The 16,223-nt window shown below is 36.2% G+C and overlaps 1 protein-coding gene across 1 annotated transcript in view; it reads right to left on the bottom strand.

The window, feature by feature from the left end:
- The window catches only part of LOC107554881 (protein-glutamine gamma-glutamyltransferase 2-like), an 18,089-nt gene extending 3,318 nt beyond the window's left edge, over window positions 1–14,771 (bottom strand). The window contains exons 1-10 of the mRNA XM_016237520.1: window positions 14,708–14,771; window positions 11,757–11,936; window positions 7,853–8,071; window positions 7,591–7,709; window positions 6,343–6,471; window positions 5,336–5,516; window positions 3,030–3,165; window positions 2,758–2,861; window positions 1,330–1,569; window positions 972–1,247 (exon numbers count right to left, since the gene is read on the bottom strand). Of these exons, the coding sequence (XP_016093006.1) occupies window positions 972–1,247; window positions 1,330–1,569; window positions 2,758–2,861; window positions 3,030–3,165; window positions 5,336–5,516; window positions 6,343–6,471; window positions 7,591–7,709; window positions 7,853–8,071; window positions 11,757–11,936; window positions 14,708–14,711 (1,588 nt within the window). The 5' untranslated portion in view covers window positions 14,712–14,771. The remainder of the gene's footprint in view (window positions 1–971; window positions 1,248–1,329; window positions 1,570–2,757; window positions 2,862–3,029; window positions 3,166–5,335; window positions 5,517–6,342; window positions 6,472–7,590; window positions 7,710–7,852; window positions 8,072–11,756; window positions 11,937–14,707) is intronic.
- Between the last annotated feature and the right edge of the window lie 1,452 nt (window positions 14,772–16,223).

Raw genomic sequence — 16,223 nt, 5'->3', positions numbered from 1 at the left:
AGTTCTGTCAGGACCACTATCGTCAAAATGATAGATATTTAGCATAAAGTTTGGTTTGGCGTATGGTTCTGTTTTGGGCAAAAAACTCCCTGCCCATCCATGCAGCCTGTCATGAATGAGCAGGGAGAGCAGCAATAATACCCCCCCAAGGGTTAACAGAACAGAACAATGCAGATTTCATTAATGTACTTAATGATATTTAAGTGTAACACTTTATTCAAGATAAAGGAGTCTGATTAGCAAGGAATATCAGAAAGCCAAGTCCTGACTGTGGCGAAAGGAGGAGCTGGGGATGGAGGAGGGTAATTTGCTCCTGAGCAAGCTGAAAAGCTGCTGAATAATACTGAATAGAGCTTATATAGGAATGCCACGATAGGTGTCTGTGACGATGGGGGTGGGGCCGAGAGTCGTGGGAACGGAGCGAGGCCGGTGGAGTAATTGATAATGAGCAACACCTGCACCACTCACCGGTCTCAAGTCTCACGGAGGAGCTCCGGAGGGATAAAAAGGAGGAGTGATGACAGTGAAAGACGAGAGAGGACCAGGCCTGGAGTTTATTTTGTGTATTGTGTGCGGCAGTCGTCCAGTCCCGTCCAGTCGCGAGGGGCTGCCGCTTTAATTTCATTTTGTGTTTGTTTATTTGATTAAAGTTTTGTTTCAATGTTCGCCGGTTCCCGCCTCCTTCTTCCCGATCTACAAACTTGTTACAGTGCCGTATTCCTATAGGTAGATGTGATCAGCTGAGAATCAGCTGATGCAAGCTTGACTCACGTGACCTGCCAGAACTAACGTTAACGCTTAATTTCATGCATTTGTAATTGTTTATGTGAATGCCTGGCCAATGCACTGCTAGCATGTTTTTATCAAATGTCTGTGCACAAAATAGAGCTTGCTTATGTAGATGCGCTCACCTTTGCACACTGAATCACACATCAACACATAGAGCAGTGCAGTAATGACAGGCCGCTCACCTCCTCCAGGTGCTAGCGCCACATTGAGCAGGTCTTTGAAACCGCACTCGCGCCCGATGACGCCGTTATACGACACGGCGCGTGACGCAAACACCAGACGGCACTTCTTATCCTCCTCGGTGTTATTGGTCACGATTGCAAAGACGTCAAAGTCGCAGCCCTTCCTGATCCCCGTCGACAGCTTGATGGTGATTTGCAGCCCAGGGTTCGCTTGCTGCTGCTGCAGCTTGTTCTGGTGGTTTGCTTTCTCGAAAACCTGCCTCTCCTCCGCAGAACCTGGAAGAGGTTATCACAAAATCAACCTCCTCTTCATGCGTGTGGTAATTGAAAGGAAGTGCACTTGTTTGCATGTTCCTACCTTCAGGATATTTGTACAGGTGTGTGATGTCTTCTCTCTCATCTCGGCCTACGCTCTTGGTGCTGATCTTCTGCCCCACTTTTTGGTCATTCACGATTTTCCTTGTGCTCCCATCGTTATACTTCAGGATGTGCACTAAGTCTGCGTTCACCTCCGCGAACACAAACGGAGCGTCGTATTTGAAGGTGAGCTCTCCCTCTTTTATCGCCCGTACAGGAACCGGCCCGCAGCAGAACACACCTGAGAGACAGAAAGACACTTCTCAGCTGCTTTATTTTAGTTTATTTATTTGAGATCTTAAAATAATTTTCTTTTTGACAGAGTTAAATCTGTTCATCATATGAAGCAATCGTATCTCTTCACAAGACTTGGATTAAATTGCTTTTAAGTTTTGGTTACCTGGACTTTTATTGACAGAAACTTCTCAGGTTTCAAAGAAAAAAAAAAAAGGATATATATATATATATACACACACACACACACACACACACACACACACACACACACACACACACACACACACACACTTTTTTTAAAACCTGAGAATATAAAATTTGTCTTGTTTTCCAGTACAAATATTGAAACATGCTTAAATCAAGCTATATTTATTTTAGAAGCAAAATCACTTAAGATATTAAGATTTGTTTTCTGAAAAAGCGAGCTTTTGTTTAAAATAATAAAACAATCTACCAATGCGGTCAGAAAAATAAATTTAATTCAAATGGGAAAACAAGATTATTTTTCGTTCCTTGTTGGCAGATATGTTTTTTTTTGTATAAAGCAAAAACTTAATTTTGATACATTTTTCAGAAAACAAAACTTAATAGCTTGAGTAATTTTGCTGCTTTTTGTTTTACTTCAAGTTTTGTTTCCTAAAAAATATATCAAAATTAAGTGATTTTATTTCTTAAAACAAGAAAAAAATATCTGGCAATATAGGGTTGTTTTGCATTTGAATTATTTTTATTTAATTCAATAGGCAGATTCTTTTTTTTTTTCGCATAAACTCAATTTTGATATATTTTTCAAAAAACAAGACTTAATATCCTAAGTCATTCTGCTTCTCAAATTAATTGAGTTTATTTCTTAAAACAAGAATAAAAATATCTGGCAATATAGGGTAAGAAAAACAATTATAGAAAAATTATCTTGTTTTCCATTTGAATTATTTTTATTTTTCTGACCCCATTGGCAGATTCTTTTCTTGTTTTACGCATTAACTCAATTTTGATATATTTTTTCAAAAAACAAGACTTAATATCCCAAGTCATTCTGCTTCTCAAATTAATGTATCCTGATTTAAGAATGTAGTTGTAATGGAAAATACTTTTTTTGCTGTGCAGAATTTAGATTTTTGGGTGAACTATCCCTTTAAGCTTAGGGATGTTTGATTTGCTGTATGACAGAAAGAAAGAGCCGTCTGCACACCTTCACTTTTCTCCTGCGGCGTCGGGTCACTCGCTTGCCAGCCGTCAAAACCCGGAGGGAGATCAGGTCGCGTCATCCAGCTCTCGACCCAGCAGTGGTAGTTCCTACAGCAGATAAACACTGTTGAATGTCCAATACAATGACATTTACATACTGTAAGTATCCAAATATGTGCTTTCTGTATTTTTTGACTGACAAATCACTTTCTGCATGTGTTATTTTTATAGAAGTGTTTTAAAACATGTTTGGATAAAAGACGTGGTTCTTCATACCATATCATATCTCTGGTGCTGCTGTCTATTTCTCCTTTCTCGTTGAGATAACGCTCGATTACAAGGTTGCTGTTGGTATCATGGGCGGAATAGAAGTTTGTTACCACCCTGCATGGGATTCCCAGAGCACGAGACACTGAGGAAAAACACAAGAACCTGCTTCATCTTGAAGTTTTTCAACTGGCTTTGCTTTAGAAGTTGACTGGAGACTTAACACAGAACCAAAACTGTTTATTGTACAAAATCAACAAATAAGTCTTTAGAATGAAAAAAAAAAATTACTGAACTGCATAATTCTAACAAAATGTAAAATTATTAACATAGAGTCCAAATAGGAACATTTACATTTTTGCTGATGTGTAAAGAAACAGTAGATCAGACAAAGCTCAGCTTGTTTCTGCCACAGGATTAAAAAATATAAAGGGTAATTGAGACTTTTTTTTTTGGCGGACTTCTGACTTTTTTCGCTCAGAATATAAACTCAGAATAGCGAGATATAAACTCATAACTGCATGCCATAAACTTCAAACTTTTTATTTACGGAAATTATGAGTAGGGTTGTGATGGTGAGGAAATTTTCCCAGCGGTTAATCGACGTGTGACAACACGGGTAATACCGGTAACACCGTGGGGACAGGGGTGTTTCCTCTTTTCCTTCGCTTTTAAATAGCTTGTAAAGGCAGCGTGCGCATTTTGCTTTCACTTTCAAATAGCAGCAATTCGGCGTAAAGCAATTGTTCGTTTTTAGTTCGTTTGAATTTTCCCTCTTTTCCTCGCTTTCCTTCGCTTTTAAATAGCTTAAAAGCACCGTGTGCATTTTACTTTCACTTTCAAATAGCAGCAATTCGGCGTAAAGCAATTGTTCGTTTTTAGTTCGTTTGAATTTTCCCTCTTTTCCTCGCTTTCCTTCGCTTTTAAATAGCTTAAAAGCACCGTGTGCATTTTACTTTCACTTTCAAATAGCAGCAATTCGGCGTAAAGCAATTGTTCGTTTTTAGTTCGTTTGAATTTTCCCTCTTTTCCTCGCTTTCCTTTGCTTTTAAATAGCTTAAAAGCACCGTGCGCATTTTACTTTCACTTTCGATTTAGCGACAATTCGGCGTCAATTGCTTGAATGCAACAACAAAATACAATGTCAAACTCACTTTAGCGTATATATAAAACATAGAACTTTATTAACAAAACAAATAAAAATACACCATGCTATAGGGCAGGCTATGCCTAATATAAAATAACAAATAACTTGCATAAAGTTTAAATAGGTAGCCTATACACAACTGTAAACAAGTAAACGTATAATATATAACCAAATAAATAAGAAACGTAGAAAGTTTATTAGCAAAACGAATAAGAAAGCTTGGAGGCACGGCATACACCTTGATGTAAAATAAAATAAATAAATTACACAAAGTTTAAATAAAGTAAAAATCAGCAAACAATGTGGAACCAATTAAATAAGAAACGAATGTTTAAAAAACTTCCAAAATCAGCTTAGATAAACGGCAGAAGTCAACAGGCTTTTCAAAATCCAAAATACTGCCAAACAGGTGCTTTTGCATTTCGTTTCGAAACCAAATCATCCGCGATCATCTTGTCTGTTTCGCCTCACTCTTCTTGTTAGTCAGCTCGACTCACTCTCCTCACTGGAGAAATGAAATCTGATCTGTGATGAGACGGTCGTGCGGCACGCTGCATTGAGCAGCCGCGTTCAGTTTTTAATTGTAGTGTCTGTTCTTTTACTGAACTAAATTATTTTTATTACCATAAAAAAATCTAAACGACGGTGGGGGTCAGTGCCGTGGTGGGCAAGAGACGTAACTGGTGTTGCGGCTTAACAACAGTATCACCGTCAGCACCGTCTATCGCGGCAAGCCTAATTATGAGTAGCAATATGTTAAGATGTTTTAATTAAGAACTGAATGTTCTTATGGGTTCACACTCTTTATGACCAGTGAATTTATATGATTTTTCCAGTCATTTGTGATTATAGACTACTATATGTGACTTTTAAAGGTTGTATTAATTTCCATGAATTCTGCAGGTCTAGAAATCAACATTGTCTCACATATCCAGGTTTTCCAAAACCCTGGTTCACAAAAAAAATCTCAGTTGATGAGGAAAAATCTCTATTTTGGGTGTTTTAGCTTATTTTAAAGAGTGCTTTGTCTTTTTTAAAATAATTTCAAGTCATATTACGGCCCCCTTGGAAATGTGCTGAGAACCACTGTTTAGATGCATGTTATCATTTGCATTTATCAACCCAGCAGCTGAGAAGCACTCCATCATCTAACAGGGTCAGCTGATACCTGTACAGGCGACAGCTGCGAACACCCAGCACTGGCCGAAGCGCACCGGCAGACAGGAAGTGCTGCTCCACGTTCTCAGGATCTGAACGCTTCCTCTCCAGGACATGGGGCTCACGCCGCCGTCAAACGTGTCCTTCCAGCAGCCCTCCAGCACGCCGTAGTCCCGGTCATTGCTGTTGATCTGTGGAGGAATGAGAGAACATCATCCTGATGTCTGCTAACTACAAAAAAAACTTTTCTGATTATTATCAATATATTACTTTTTTTTTTTCAAAGTTGATGCATTGTGTGGGATATAAATCCATAGCTGGCTCTATTTTCTACTGTTTTACTGTTTAAAGAAATAACGTTTTATATTATACTAAAGCGTTTATACACTCATTCAGAAGTTTGGAGTTTCTAAGATTTGTTAAAAAGTGTTTGAAAGAAGTCTCTTCTGCTCACCAAGGCTTCATTTATTTGATAAAAAATACAGTAAAAACTGTAATAAATTGTAAAATATTATTACAATTTAAAATAGCTGTTTTCTATGTGAATATATGTTCAAATATAATTTATTGCGGTGATCAAAGCTGAATTTTCAGCATCATTACTGCAGTCTTCAGTGTCACGTGATCTTCAGAAATCATTCTAATATGCTGATTTTCTGCTCAAGAAACATTTCTGATTATTATCAATGTTGAAAACAGTTGTGCTGCACAATATTTTTATGGAAACATTTTGTATTTAAAGATATTTTGATGAATAAAAAGTTCAAAAGAACAGCATTTACTTGTAATAGGAATCTTTTGTAACATTATAAATGTATTTACTGTCACTTTTGATCAATTTAATGCGTCCTTGATGAATAAAAGTATTAATTGATTTTAAAATGAAAATCTTACTGACCCCAAACTTTTGAACAGCAGAGTATGTTTCATTCACTTCTGTGAAGTTTTGATGAAAACAGTTGCATCCAATTAAAAGCGGACAATTTTTCATTTGTGTGTGTGTATTAGAGTACGGACCATAGCACTCAGCACTCTTGTGACATAAATGACGTTTCTGCGTCCAGAACAGTCCTTCCCAGGGTTCCTACTGTGTTTAGGGTTCATGTCCAGGATTCTCAAACAAGCGTCCAGTATGCCCTCCTCGAACTACAGGACAAACACAACAGAGCCACAATCAATGAGCAAATAATGCACTCCTGCACATCACAATTAACATTTACAAAAAAAGTATTTTCCCCCAAAATGCCTTCAGAAATGAAAAATCTGAGCAAGCAAGCAATTAGATTAAATGGAGAACACATGATATCGTTCTGAAACTCCTGACATCTCAGATGATTTGATTCAGTGTCTCACACTGAGTCACAGAATCTCAATAATATCTCAAACTGCACTCAGAAGTCTTCAATCAAAAACAAGAGATCTCAATATCAACTCCAAATTTTTATTGGAAGAGCAGATGACCCACATGAAATACTGTACAGAATATCATATTTAAAATGAAAATAAATAAATAATAATACAAAAAAATGTATTTTTTCAAACATTTTTTATCAAGCTTTTCATTTTGGGGGTGATTTGGATCAGTGTGGTTATTGTTAACTAAAACTAAAACTATAAAAAGTGTTAATTGAAATAAAATAAATGTTAACAGAAATAAAATATAGAATATATATACTGTATATACATATATTACATATGTGCATTTTATTTTATTTTATTAAACTTTTATTTTATTTACATTTTATTTCAGTTATTTGCCAAAGCAAAATTTCAGATTTTTGTTTGGTTTAAGTTGAAGTACTGAAACTACTAAATAAAAATGAAATAAAAATGAAATAATTAAAATAACTAAACCAGACATATTAACTAATAACAACAACAAAAAATGCAAAACAGAATTACTAAACTTTTACTAAAATTAAAATGAAAACAAATAAAAAAATAATAATTACTAAAAAACTAAACTGAAATAAAATTAATAAGATCAGACATACTCAAAAAAATTATAAAAATGACAAAAACTTAAAACAGAATTACAAAATAATGTTAATTAATACACAGTAATAATACTAAACAAATGTGAAATGTTCCTCACCAGCTATTTCTTCTTTTTCATGTTATTTACCTTCATTCGTGTCTCGGCTGTCACGTGTTAGACTGTCTTTTGAGCAGAACTCATGTGTTTGTGTTTTTAGGAGGTGAGATCAGCATATCAAACGCAGCTAGATTGTGAACATGTGTAATGGTGTGTTTGTTTGTTGGTACCTGTCCAAAATACCAGGCTATGGGGACTGGGTATTCGGCATTGCCCCTGAAGATGATCCCATCCTGAGCCAGAACATACTCTGCCAGTTTCTCCTCGCTGTCTATGTAGACCACATCTCCTGTAAATCAGAGAATGGGTTGAGTATGCAGAGATCTTACTCATCTGTCTCTGCCATCAGTTCATATAAAGAACAGGATATCTGTGTCTATAACCTTAAGGCGTGTGCGTGAAGAACACCCAAACGCATCTGTTTTCACTCACGTGGGCACCAGGGATTGAAGAGCAGTATGAAGTCGAACTGGATGCGCCCATCTAGAGTCAGGACGTACCGGCCGATGGGAGCGTCAGGAGCGGCGCAGACAGAAAGACAAACAGTGTCTCCGGTTGGACTGCTGACCGCTGCGCTCCAGCGCGTGTCGTCGATCTCATCGCTGAGGCCGAACACGGCCCTGGTGCCATACTGCTCTTCCGGCTGAGGGCCTAGCCAACAAACAGGTAAAAAATAATCAAAGATGATCTAAATCAAAATGGGCTTTGTTACTGACCGATCCTACCTTATCAACTGATGAAAAAAAATGCTGTTTTCTGATGCAAGTTTCAAATGGAATTTTATGCAAATTACCCAAAATATGGTTAAATGCTGTGTATGGGTCAATTACAAAGTGGTCAGGGAAGATATACATATTTTTAATTTTCCAAAATGTTTCAATTTTTAAATAAATGTTTAGAAGTTTAAAGCTGTGCAATTCAAATTTAGGAATGAAATTAATACTTTTATTCAGCAAGGATGCATTAAATTGATTGGACTGCTGACCGCTGCGCTCCAGCGCGTGTCGTCGATCTCATCGCTGAGGCCGAACACGGCCCTGGTGCCATACTGCTCTTCCGGCTGAGGGCCTAGCCAACAAACAGGTAAAAAATAATCAAAGATGATCTAAATCAAAATGGGCTTTGTTACTGACCGATCCTACCTACCTAAAAAAATGCTGTTTTCTGATGCAAGTTTCAAATGGAATTTTATGCAAATTACCCAAAATATGGTTAAATGCTGTGTATGGGTCAATTACAAAGTGGTCAGGGAAGATATACATATTTTTAATTTTCCAAAATGTTTCAATTTTTAAATAAATGTTTAGAAGTTTAAAGCTGTGCAATTCAAATTTAGGAATGAAATTAATACTTTTATTCAGCAAGGATGCATTAAATTGACCAAAAATGACGGTAAAGACGTAATGTTACAAAAGATTTCCATTTCTGATAAATGCTCTTCTTTTGAACTTTTCATTCATCAGAGAATCCTGCACGACATTATCAATGTTTTCAACATTGATAATAATCAGAAATGTTTCTTGAACAGCAAATCAGCATCTTAGAATGATTTCTGAAGGACTTCTGAAGACCGGAGTAAATTCAGCATTGTATTACAGATATAAATAACATTTTAAATATATTCAAATAGAAAACACTTATTTTAAGTGTCAAAATATATATGTATTTTTGATCAAATAAATGCAGACTTGGTGAGACTTTTTTTTAAATAAAATAAAACATTAAATATTTTTACTACCGTCAATAAGAACTACATTTGCTCTAAAGTAAATGTTTTTCATTCATATTAATTTAGGCAGCAGTGCATGTATCCTTCATGGATAACGCAACCCCAGAACGCAACCCCAACAAGCTCAGTGAAATAAAATCATCAACAAGTCCACTGTTTTTATGATGAATCTTAAAAGTATCTTCTAAAATGCAGCCACTATAATGTTGCTGGTTTTAAAAGGGTTGCTTTGTTGCATGTCAAACTTTTCCGCATGGAGTGTGAAGGGTCCTGTAGGGATGCATTGTTTCATCTGAGCTCATGTAATTAGGCCCCTCAGCTTGTCGCAAAGTTCACATTGTTCTGGACTTAAAGACCTTCACAGATAACATCAGAATATTTCTCCATATGCACATCAAAATCCCCCTCTCCTTCAATCCTAAACGGCGTTCAGGAATGTGGCAGCAGTCTCTGAATCTCTGGGAATGTGAGCTCTCACTGACCCCGCGTTTAAAGGCCGCCGGACAAATGCACACACTGCAATTCCATGTGCTCAGATTTGGACGTCTTCCAGAAAAGCACTCCTGTGAACTCGCGCCAAAGTGCTCGAGTGTGACTAACACAGAAGTGATTAGAAGTTCCCGTCAGTACAACAACAACAACAAAAGTGTCTGAAGCTTGGGTACGTTTGAGTTTGTCTGGGTGTAAGAAAACAATTAATGCTTGTCTGATGTATTCTTTAATTTCACACAAATCTGAGATTTTGTTCCTAACCATGACATGTGACACGATGGGGCATTTTGATTGGTTTCTGAAAGGTCATGATGGGTAGCCCCGCCCACTACAAAATCCCCCACTGTAAATATAAAGGATAGTCCACCCAAAAATGAAAATTCTGTCATCATTTACTACCCTCATGTCCTTTCATTCCTGTATGTAATTCTTCCTTCTGCCTCCTTTTCTTCCATTTCCTTTTTTTGTCTATATAATAGAAGTCAATATGAACCAAACACAATTTAAAAACTTTTTTTTTTATATATCTTCTTTTGTGTTTAGCAGAAGAAGGAAACTCATATATTTTTGGAACGACATGAGGGTGAGTAAATGATGACAGATTTTCCATTATCGGATGAAAACATCAAGTATCTTTTGATTATCTGATTGTGTCAGTTTTTATGCACATAAGTTTTTATGCACATTTTAAGATTTAACATTTTTTATGCAACATCCCAAAATTCACATAAAAATGTGGATGGAAACATAGTGCATCATTTTCCCTTTCAATGATACAAATTGCTTGTCACTGTCGTGTAGCTGTCTGCAAAAGACATGTTTGTGCTTACTATTCAGCTTAAACTTATTCTTTTTTCTAAAGAAGTTGTGTGGTGCTTGGCTCACGCCACTAAGAAAGACAAAGAGAGACAGTGAGGTGTTTTCTGAACGTTCACCAAAACCAGTAGCTTTGTGCTTGACTTTTTGATAACTTATAAAGAGTTTACATGTGCAATATCTTGTCACAGATTCCATTAAACATGCCATATGGTGTTCTTTTCTTGACATTAGAGTTATCTGAGTCTGAGCAGAGTCTTTCCTGTCTGAACGCCAGCGCTTACACACTGCTGTGTCCCATTGTGTTCACTGATGTCTTTGTTATCTTGTTCCTGCTCCAGCACATGACAGAATCTGTAACACAGAAAGTCCAACAAGAGCCCTGACATTCTCTCTGTAGTGTTAACCTCCGTCCTCAACTGCACTTGTTGAGTATTATGTTTCATTTCTTTATCTTTACTTATAAAGAATGATCTTGGGAAAGTTCAAAACTTTGGGAAACAGGAACAATTGTAACGAGCTTCCAGAATCACTTATATAATATTGTAAGCGGAATTCCTGTTCAAAAAGAGAATTGATTATTCTGATTATAAACTTTTTTTATATTGCTGTCATAGTCATTTTTAAAAGCAAAGTCTGTTTAGAGTTAAGAGGTATTCTTCTGAATGAGTTTTAAAAATGTTTACAAATTTGGTTATTTTAGTAAGTCCTCTGACATGTCAGTCAACACTCTTATTAGGTACAAAATAACTCCAAAAAAAAACTTGGTTTCAAAAATTGAATTGAATTTAATCTCTCATAAGAAAAAAAAAATCTAAATTCATTTGTTTTTGTTCTAAAATATCACATACCTGCACTTGATAATGTCCCAGCTGACAAAAATATTCCTTATTTATTCCAAGAACGATTTGCTAACATTCCCATTTAGTTATAAAACCATAATTTCTGAATGTTCTCTGAACATCAGAGGTTTTTAAAATGTTTAAAAAATATTTTCCCCCGGGTTATGCAAATGCTAGGGGAACATTCCTAAATATCATAAAAATCTAAAACAAATAGTAACATTTAAAAAAACCACAGATGAAAGTCCAACTAAAACATTCCAGGAAAGAACATTCCATGAATGGTGTATAAATAATGCTTTTGTGCTAATATTTTGAGATCAGATAACTTTGAATGAAAATTCTATTAAAGTTACCGGAAGAGCGTTTGTTCATAACTTGCCAGAGCATTATCCAACGTTTTAATGTTCCGTTTGCTGGAGTATTGAAATTTTAGGTTAAGATCTCCATTCATTACCTGTCTCTGCAGTGATGTGCAGCTGGCTGTATCCGGGCTGGTAAGAGCCGGAGTTCAGGTACAGGTTGATGGTGAAGGCCTGTCCTCTCCGTACGATCAGCCGATCCATGCCGTTCAGCTCCGTGTGGTGATCCGTGTTATTGAACCGACACGCCAGATCCCAGGTGCTGATGTCCAGAGCTGAATGAACACGGGATAAAGATCTTTACTGCTCTCCCTGCATGAACATAACTGCACACACCGTTATGAACAACAACCGGGACTTTGATAATAATTATTCTTAAAGCTTTTTTTTTTAATCTGATTGGTTGAGCAGCGTTTCAAGAGTGTTGACGTAAGAGTCAAACAGCTGTTTGTATCATTCCACCTGTGTGGTGAGGATTTGAGTGATTCTTTCTGCAGGTTACATCTTTACGCCAGCAGGTGGCGACAAGTGACTGTCTTTACGAGTCATTGAATCATTCATTCAACTGATTCATTCATAAACACTGATTCATTCAGGAACGAAACAACAACAACGAGTACATTTTATGTCATTTTGTTAGTAGCCTAATGTTCAGGTTTTGTAACTATATAGTGACACGTCGCCATCCAATCAATGACTAATGAATTAAAGTAAGTCTCATCCTACACATATAAAGCACTGCAATTATGCACGGCATTTCAAGGTTCTAAAATTTAGACCAAACAGTGTGACCTCCTGTTGACCATCATTTATGAGCATGCCATTCATAGCACAAGAGTATAAATTCCCCCATTTGTTCTGTTTACTTTCAGGATATTTCCTTGAGGTGAGGTTCGACTGCTTTCAGTCTTAAGATGTCCTGGAAGAAAGGAAGTTCACTTATATTCCCTGCTGTGTTTTGAAAAAAAGTCACAATAAGTGTTTGTGTCTGTTTATAAGTACACAATAAAAAAAAGCAACAATATGATTGTACAATGTTATCCAGTGAATGACGTAAAATGCACAATCTGTTCTGTGTGTTTCAGTTCTGTTGAGATTGAGACGCTTGAATGTTTCTAATAGGAGCGTCTGGTAAAGAGATGCAATGTAAAGAATGCATTGCACATGTGAAGCATGTGGTTTGTGGTTAACAGGACACTTCATTGAGGCATGCATGTCATTGATTGACCGCTGACACTCAGTAATTCAGTTCTGTTCAATGTATAGCATTTCTCTTATTTCATTCTTTTCATATGCGTTTTACATTTTATTTAATTATTAATAAAATAAAAATGTTCAATATAATGATAAATAAATAATAAAATAGCTATTAAAATAAAATAAATAATACAATACAATTAAATAATATTTTATTATTATGTGGGACTCTTTGGCTGAAATCTGAGAATCATTGTCTGTCATTTTCTAGATCTGTTGATCAAAAATTTTGGTTTCAGGCTGTCATCAAACAGAGTTTCATTTGTGTCCTCAAGTGTTTTGGGGGGTAAAAAGTTGTAATGAGATGGATTACCTTGGCAAAATTTCTGCAATGACATCATTATAATACAATATTGTGATGGTCTTTATCACACATCTGGGTTATGTGATATTAATGGGAAGTTTTGGGAGTTTTTGTCTGTCTGGAACAATAGAAAGGTACAGAGATGGATGGACTTTCAAATCATAGAGACTCACTCATGGGAATGCAGATTGAGTTTCTCTCTTTAGTGGGTTGTAAACTAACCACCCTGCGGCCAGAAAATTAGTTTCAGACCAGACAGAAAGTGTGTGTGTGTGTGTGTGTGTGCCTGTGTTTAACGGGGGATGTGCGCAGTGGGGTGTTCTCTGTTTTCTATCAGTAAAGCCGCTGTCGTAATCTTTAGCAGAGTTTTAATCCTGGTCTAAAGAGTTGTGTGTGTCTCAGTGCTGGCGTACACACCTCTGTTTAGCTTTCAGACTGACTGATGCTGTGGACGGTTAAACCGGGATAAACCAGCACAGGTATTCTGCAGCCGTACAGTGTCACAAACAATCTGCTCACACATTTCCATGAACGAAGTGTTTGCATGAATGAAACGATAACAAACAAGTGAAAGCAGCTTTTATAACCAGTGGAGAGAAATAATGAGTCTTTGATTCTCTTCCCTCAAGAAATTCTTGCTGTAATTTTCCATTTATGGTTCGGTCACTATTTTCGAGCATGCTATTTTAATCATTATGACTCTTAGTAAATATTGTTAGTGGAGCACATGGTAAACAGCTGTCTGTACTTCTAAAGACATAATGTTTGCATGCCATACAGAACCTCGTTCACTAAGACTCTTCAAAGAACCTTCACATGCAGCCGTGGAAAGTACAGTACATAGTGAGTTTATAACTCACTACATAAACCTGTCACACTCGTTGCATGCCATATAATAACACCAAACTGTATAACTGACCACAGTGTACCATTCGCACAGACCAGAGATGCTTAAATGAATGTAACACAGTGTTCCAGCTTCATTAGGGGGGGGAGATGAAGAACTACAGTAAATACATTTAACCTTTATGCCTAATATTGCATAGAGTAGTTAATATAAACAAGTAAACAACAGCATGTGCATCTCATCCTAGAAAATGTGATTGATGCATGGACAAAATCAACATGCACACAATAAATGAATAAAAGAATGAGCTTAAATTTTAATAAGATAAATGCATTTAAATCGATCAATAAGTGTAAACATGCAAGCATCAGGTAACCTAAAATTTGCTGCATGTGGTAACATCAAATAAACTGGCTTTGCTCAAACATATTATTTAATATATGCATTACGTTAGGTCGCACATTTAGGTTTTTTTAAATGTCAGAACAAGTAGAAATCAATCTATAAAATAACTATTTCACAATTTAACCTTGTATAGCGTGATGTAAAACAGATACATATTAAAACAAACATAACTGTCTCATTTATAGCATCTTAAAGTTGAAAACATTGATAAACCCATTGTGAAATGCACTTACCCATGTTAATGCTGTGCGGTAATGTTGCTCTGCTCCAGCTGTGTGTGTTCAGTCAGGCAAAGTCAGTGTGTGTGCGCGTCTTTATTGTCCGGAGCGGCGCGTCAGAGCGTTACGCCCACGCGTCAGAGCCTAGAGTGACATACATACTCACTCGTTCTCTGCACTTGCCTTACAATATAATATTGTCTTATTACACTGAATATTGACCTCACTATTTTATCGTTTTTAAATAATATTATTTTTTATCTTTAATCACAAAATCACAATGAAGTGAACTTTAAAGGGGTCATATGATGTTGCTAAAAAGAACATTATTTTGTGTATTTGGTGTAATGAAATGTGTTTATGCGGTTTAAAGTTCAAAAAACCGGGACATAATCTTTACTTAATATCCTAATGATTTTTGGCATAAAAGAAAAATCTATAATTTTGACCCATACAATGTATTTTTGGCTATTGCTACAAATATACCCCAGTGACTTAACACTGCTTTTGTGCTGCAGGGTCACATATATCATGTTAGTTTATCATGATAACAAATTAGCAGCTTGACACAACAAACCCCTTAAGGTAAAAAAAACTCAAAAAACTTCATACTTAAAGTTAATACTTTTATCAGCAAGGACAGTAAATTGATCAAAAGTGACAGCAAATTTATTAATTTTATTAAAGATTTGTATTTCAAATAAATGCGGTTCTTTTTACATTTTCTATTCATTAAATAATATTGAAATGCTTTCAACATATAACATGTTTCTTGAACAGGACATCAGCATATTATACTGATTTCTGAAGATCATGTGACACTGAAGACTGGAGTAATGATGCTGAAAATACAGCTGTGCATCACAGAAATAAATTACAGTTTACTATATATCCACATAGAAAATAGTTGTTTTAAATTGTAATAATATTTCACAATATTTTTATTTTTACTGTATTTTTATTTTTATCAAATGCAGCCTTGGTGAGCAAAAGAGACTTTTTTCAAGAAAAAAATATATATATGTATTTCAAGAAGTGACAGCACAAACATCAGGAAGTATTATCAATGGATTTGATGAATTCTGTATGTTTTGTGATTCTCTAATGACGATGACTTAAGCACAGCACACTGCACTATTTTATTCCTCACCTGGTTAAGATCATTGCACGTGTTTTCTAAATAAAATGTGGGTCTGAAATACAGTGGAACTGCTGAAATGTTAGTTCATAAGGTGTTGTATAATAGCAAACACTCATAGGAGGTTTCAATTTTTCTTTAATGTGCACATCTACAACAGTGCAACCAATTCTAAGGAAAAGTACAGCTGATAAACATCATGGCACACATCAAATGGGAGGACTGTTATCGGGAAATGCGTGTGGAAGCCGTGAGGGGTGAGAGTGAGGAATAAATGCATGCAGCTGTGGATGGGAGGTGAGCTTCTGTCATTCCCCTTTCACTCCTTTCCACATTCCTCAGATCACATTTCAGCATTTCTTTAGTCTTGATAAACTCGAGCACATTCACATT

Source organism: Sinocyclocheilus grahami, unplaced genomic scaffold (genome assembly GCF_001515645.1).
Source record: "Sinocyclocheilus grahami isolate Dianchi unplaced genomic scaffold, SAMN03320097.WGS_v1.1 scaffold517.1, whole genome shotgun sequence".
Lineage (NCBI taxonomy): Eukaryota > Metazoa > Chordata > Actinopteri > Cypriniformes > Cyprinidae > Sinocyclocheilus > Sinocyclocheilus grahami.
The sequence above is the reverse complement of the archived record's forward strand: the minus strand, read 5'-3'. Positions and strand labels throughout refer to the sequence as shown.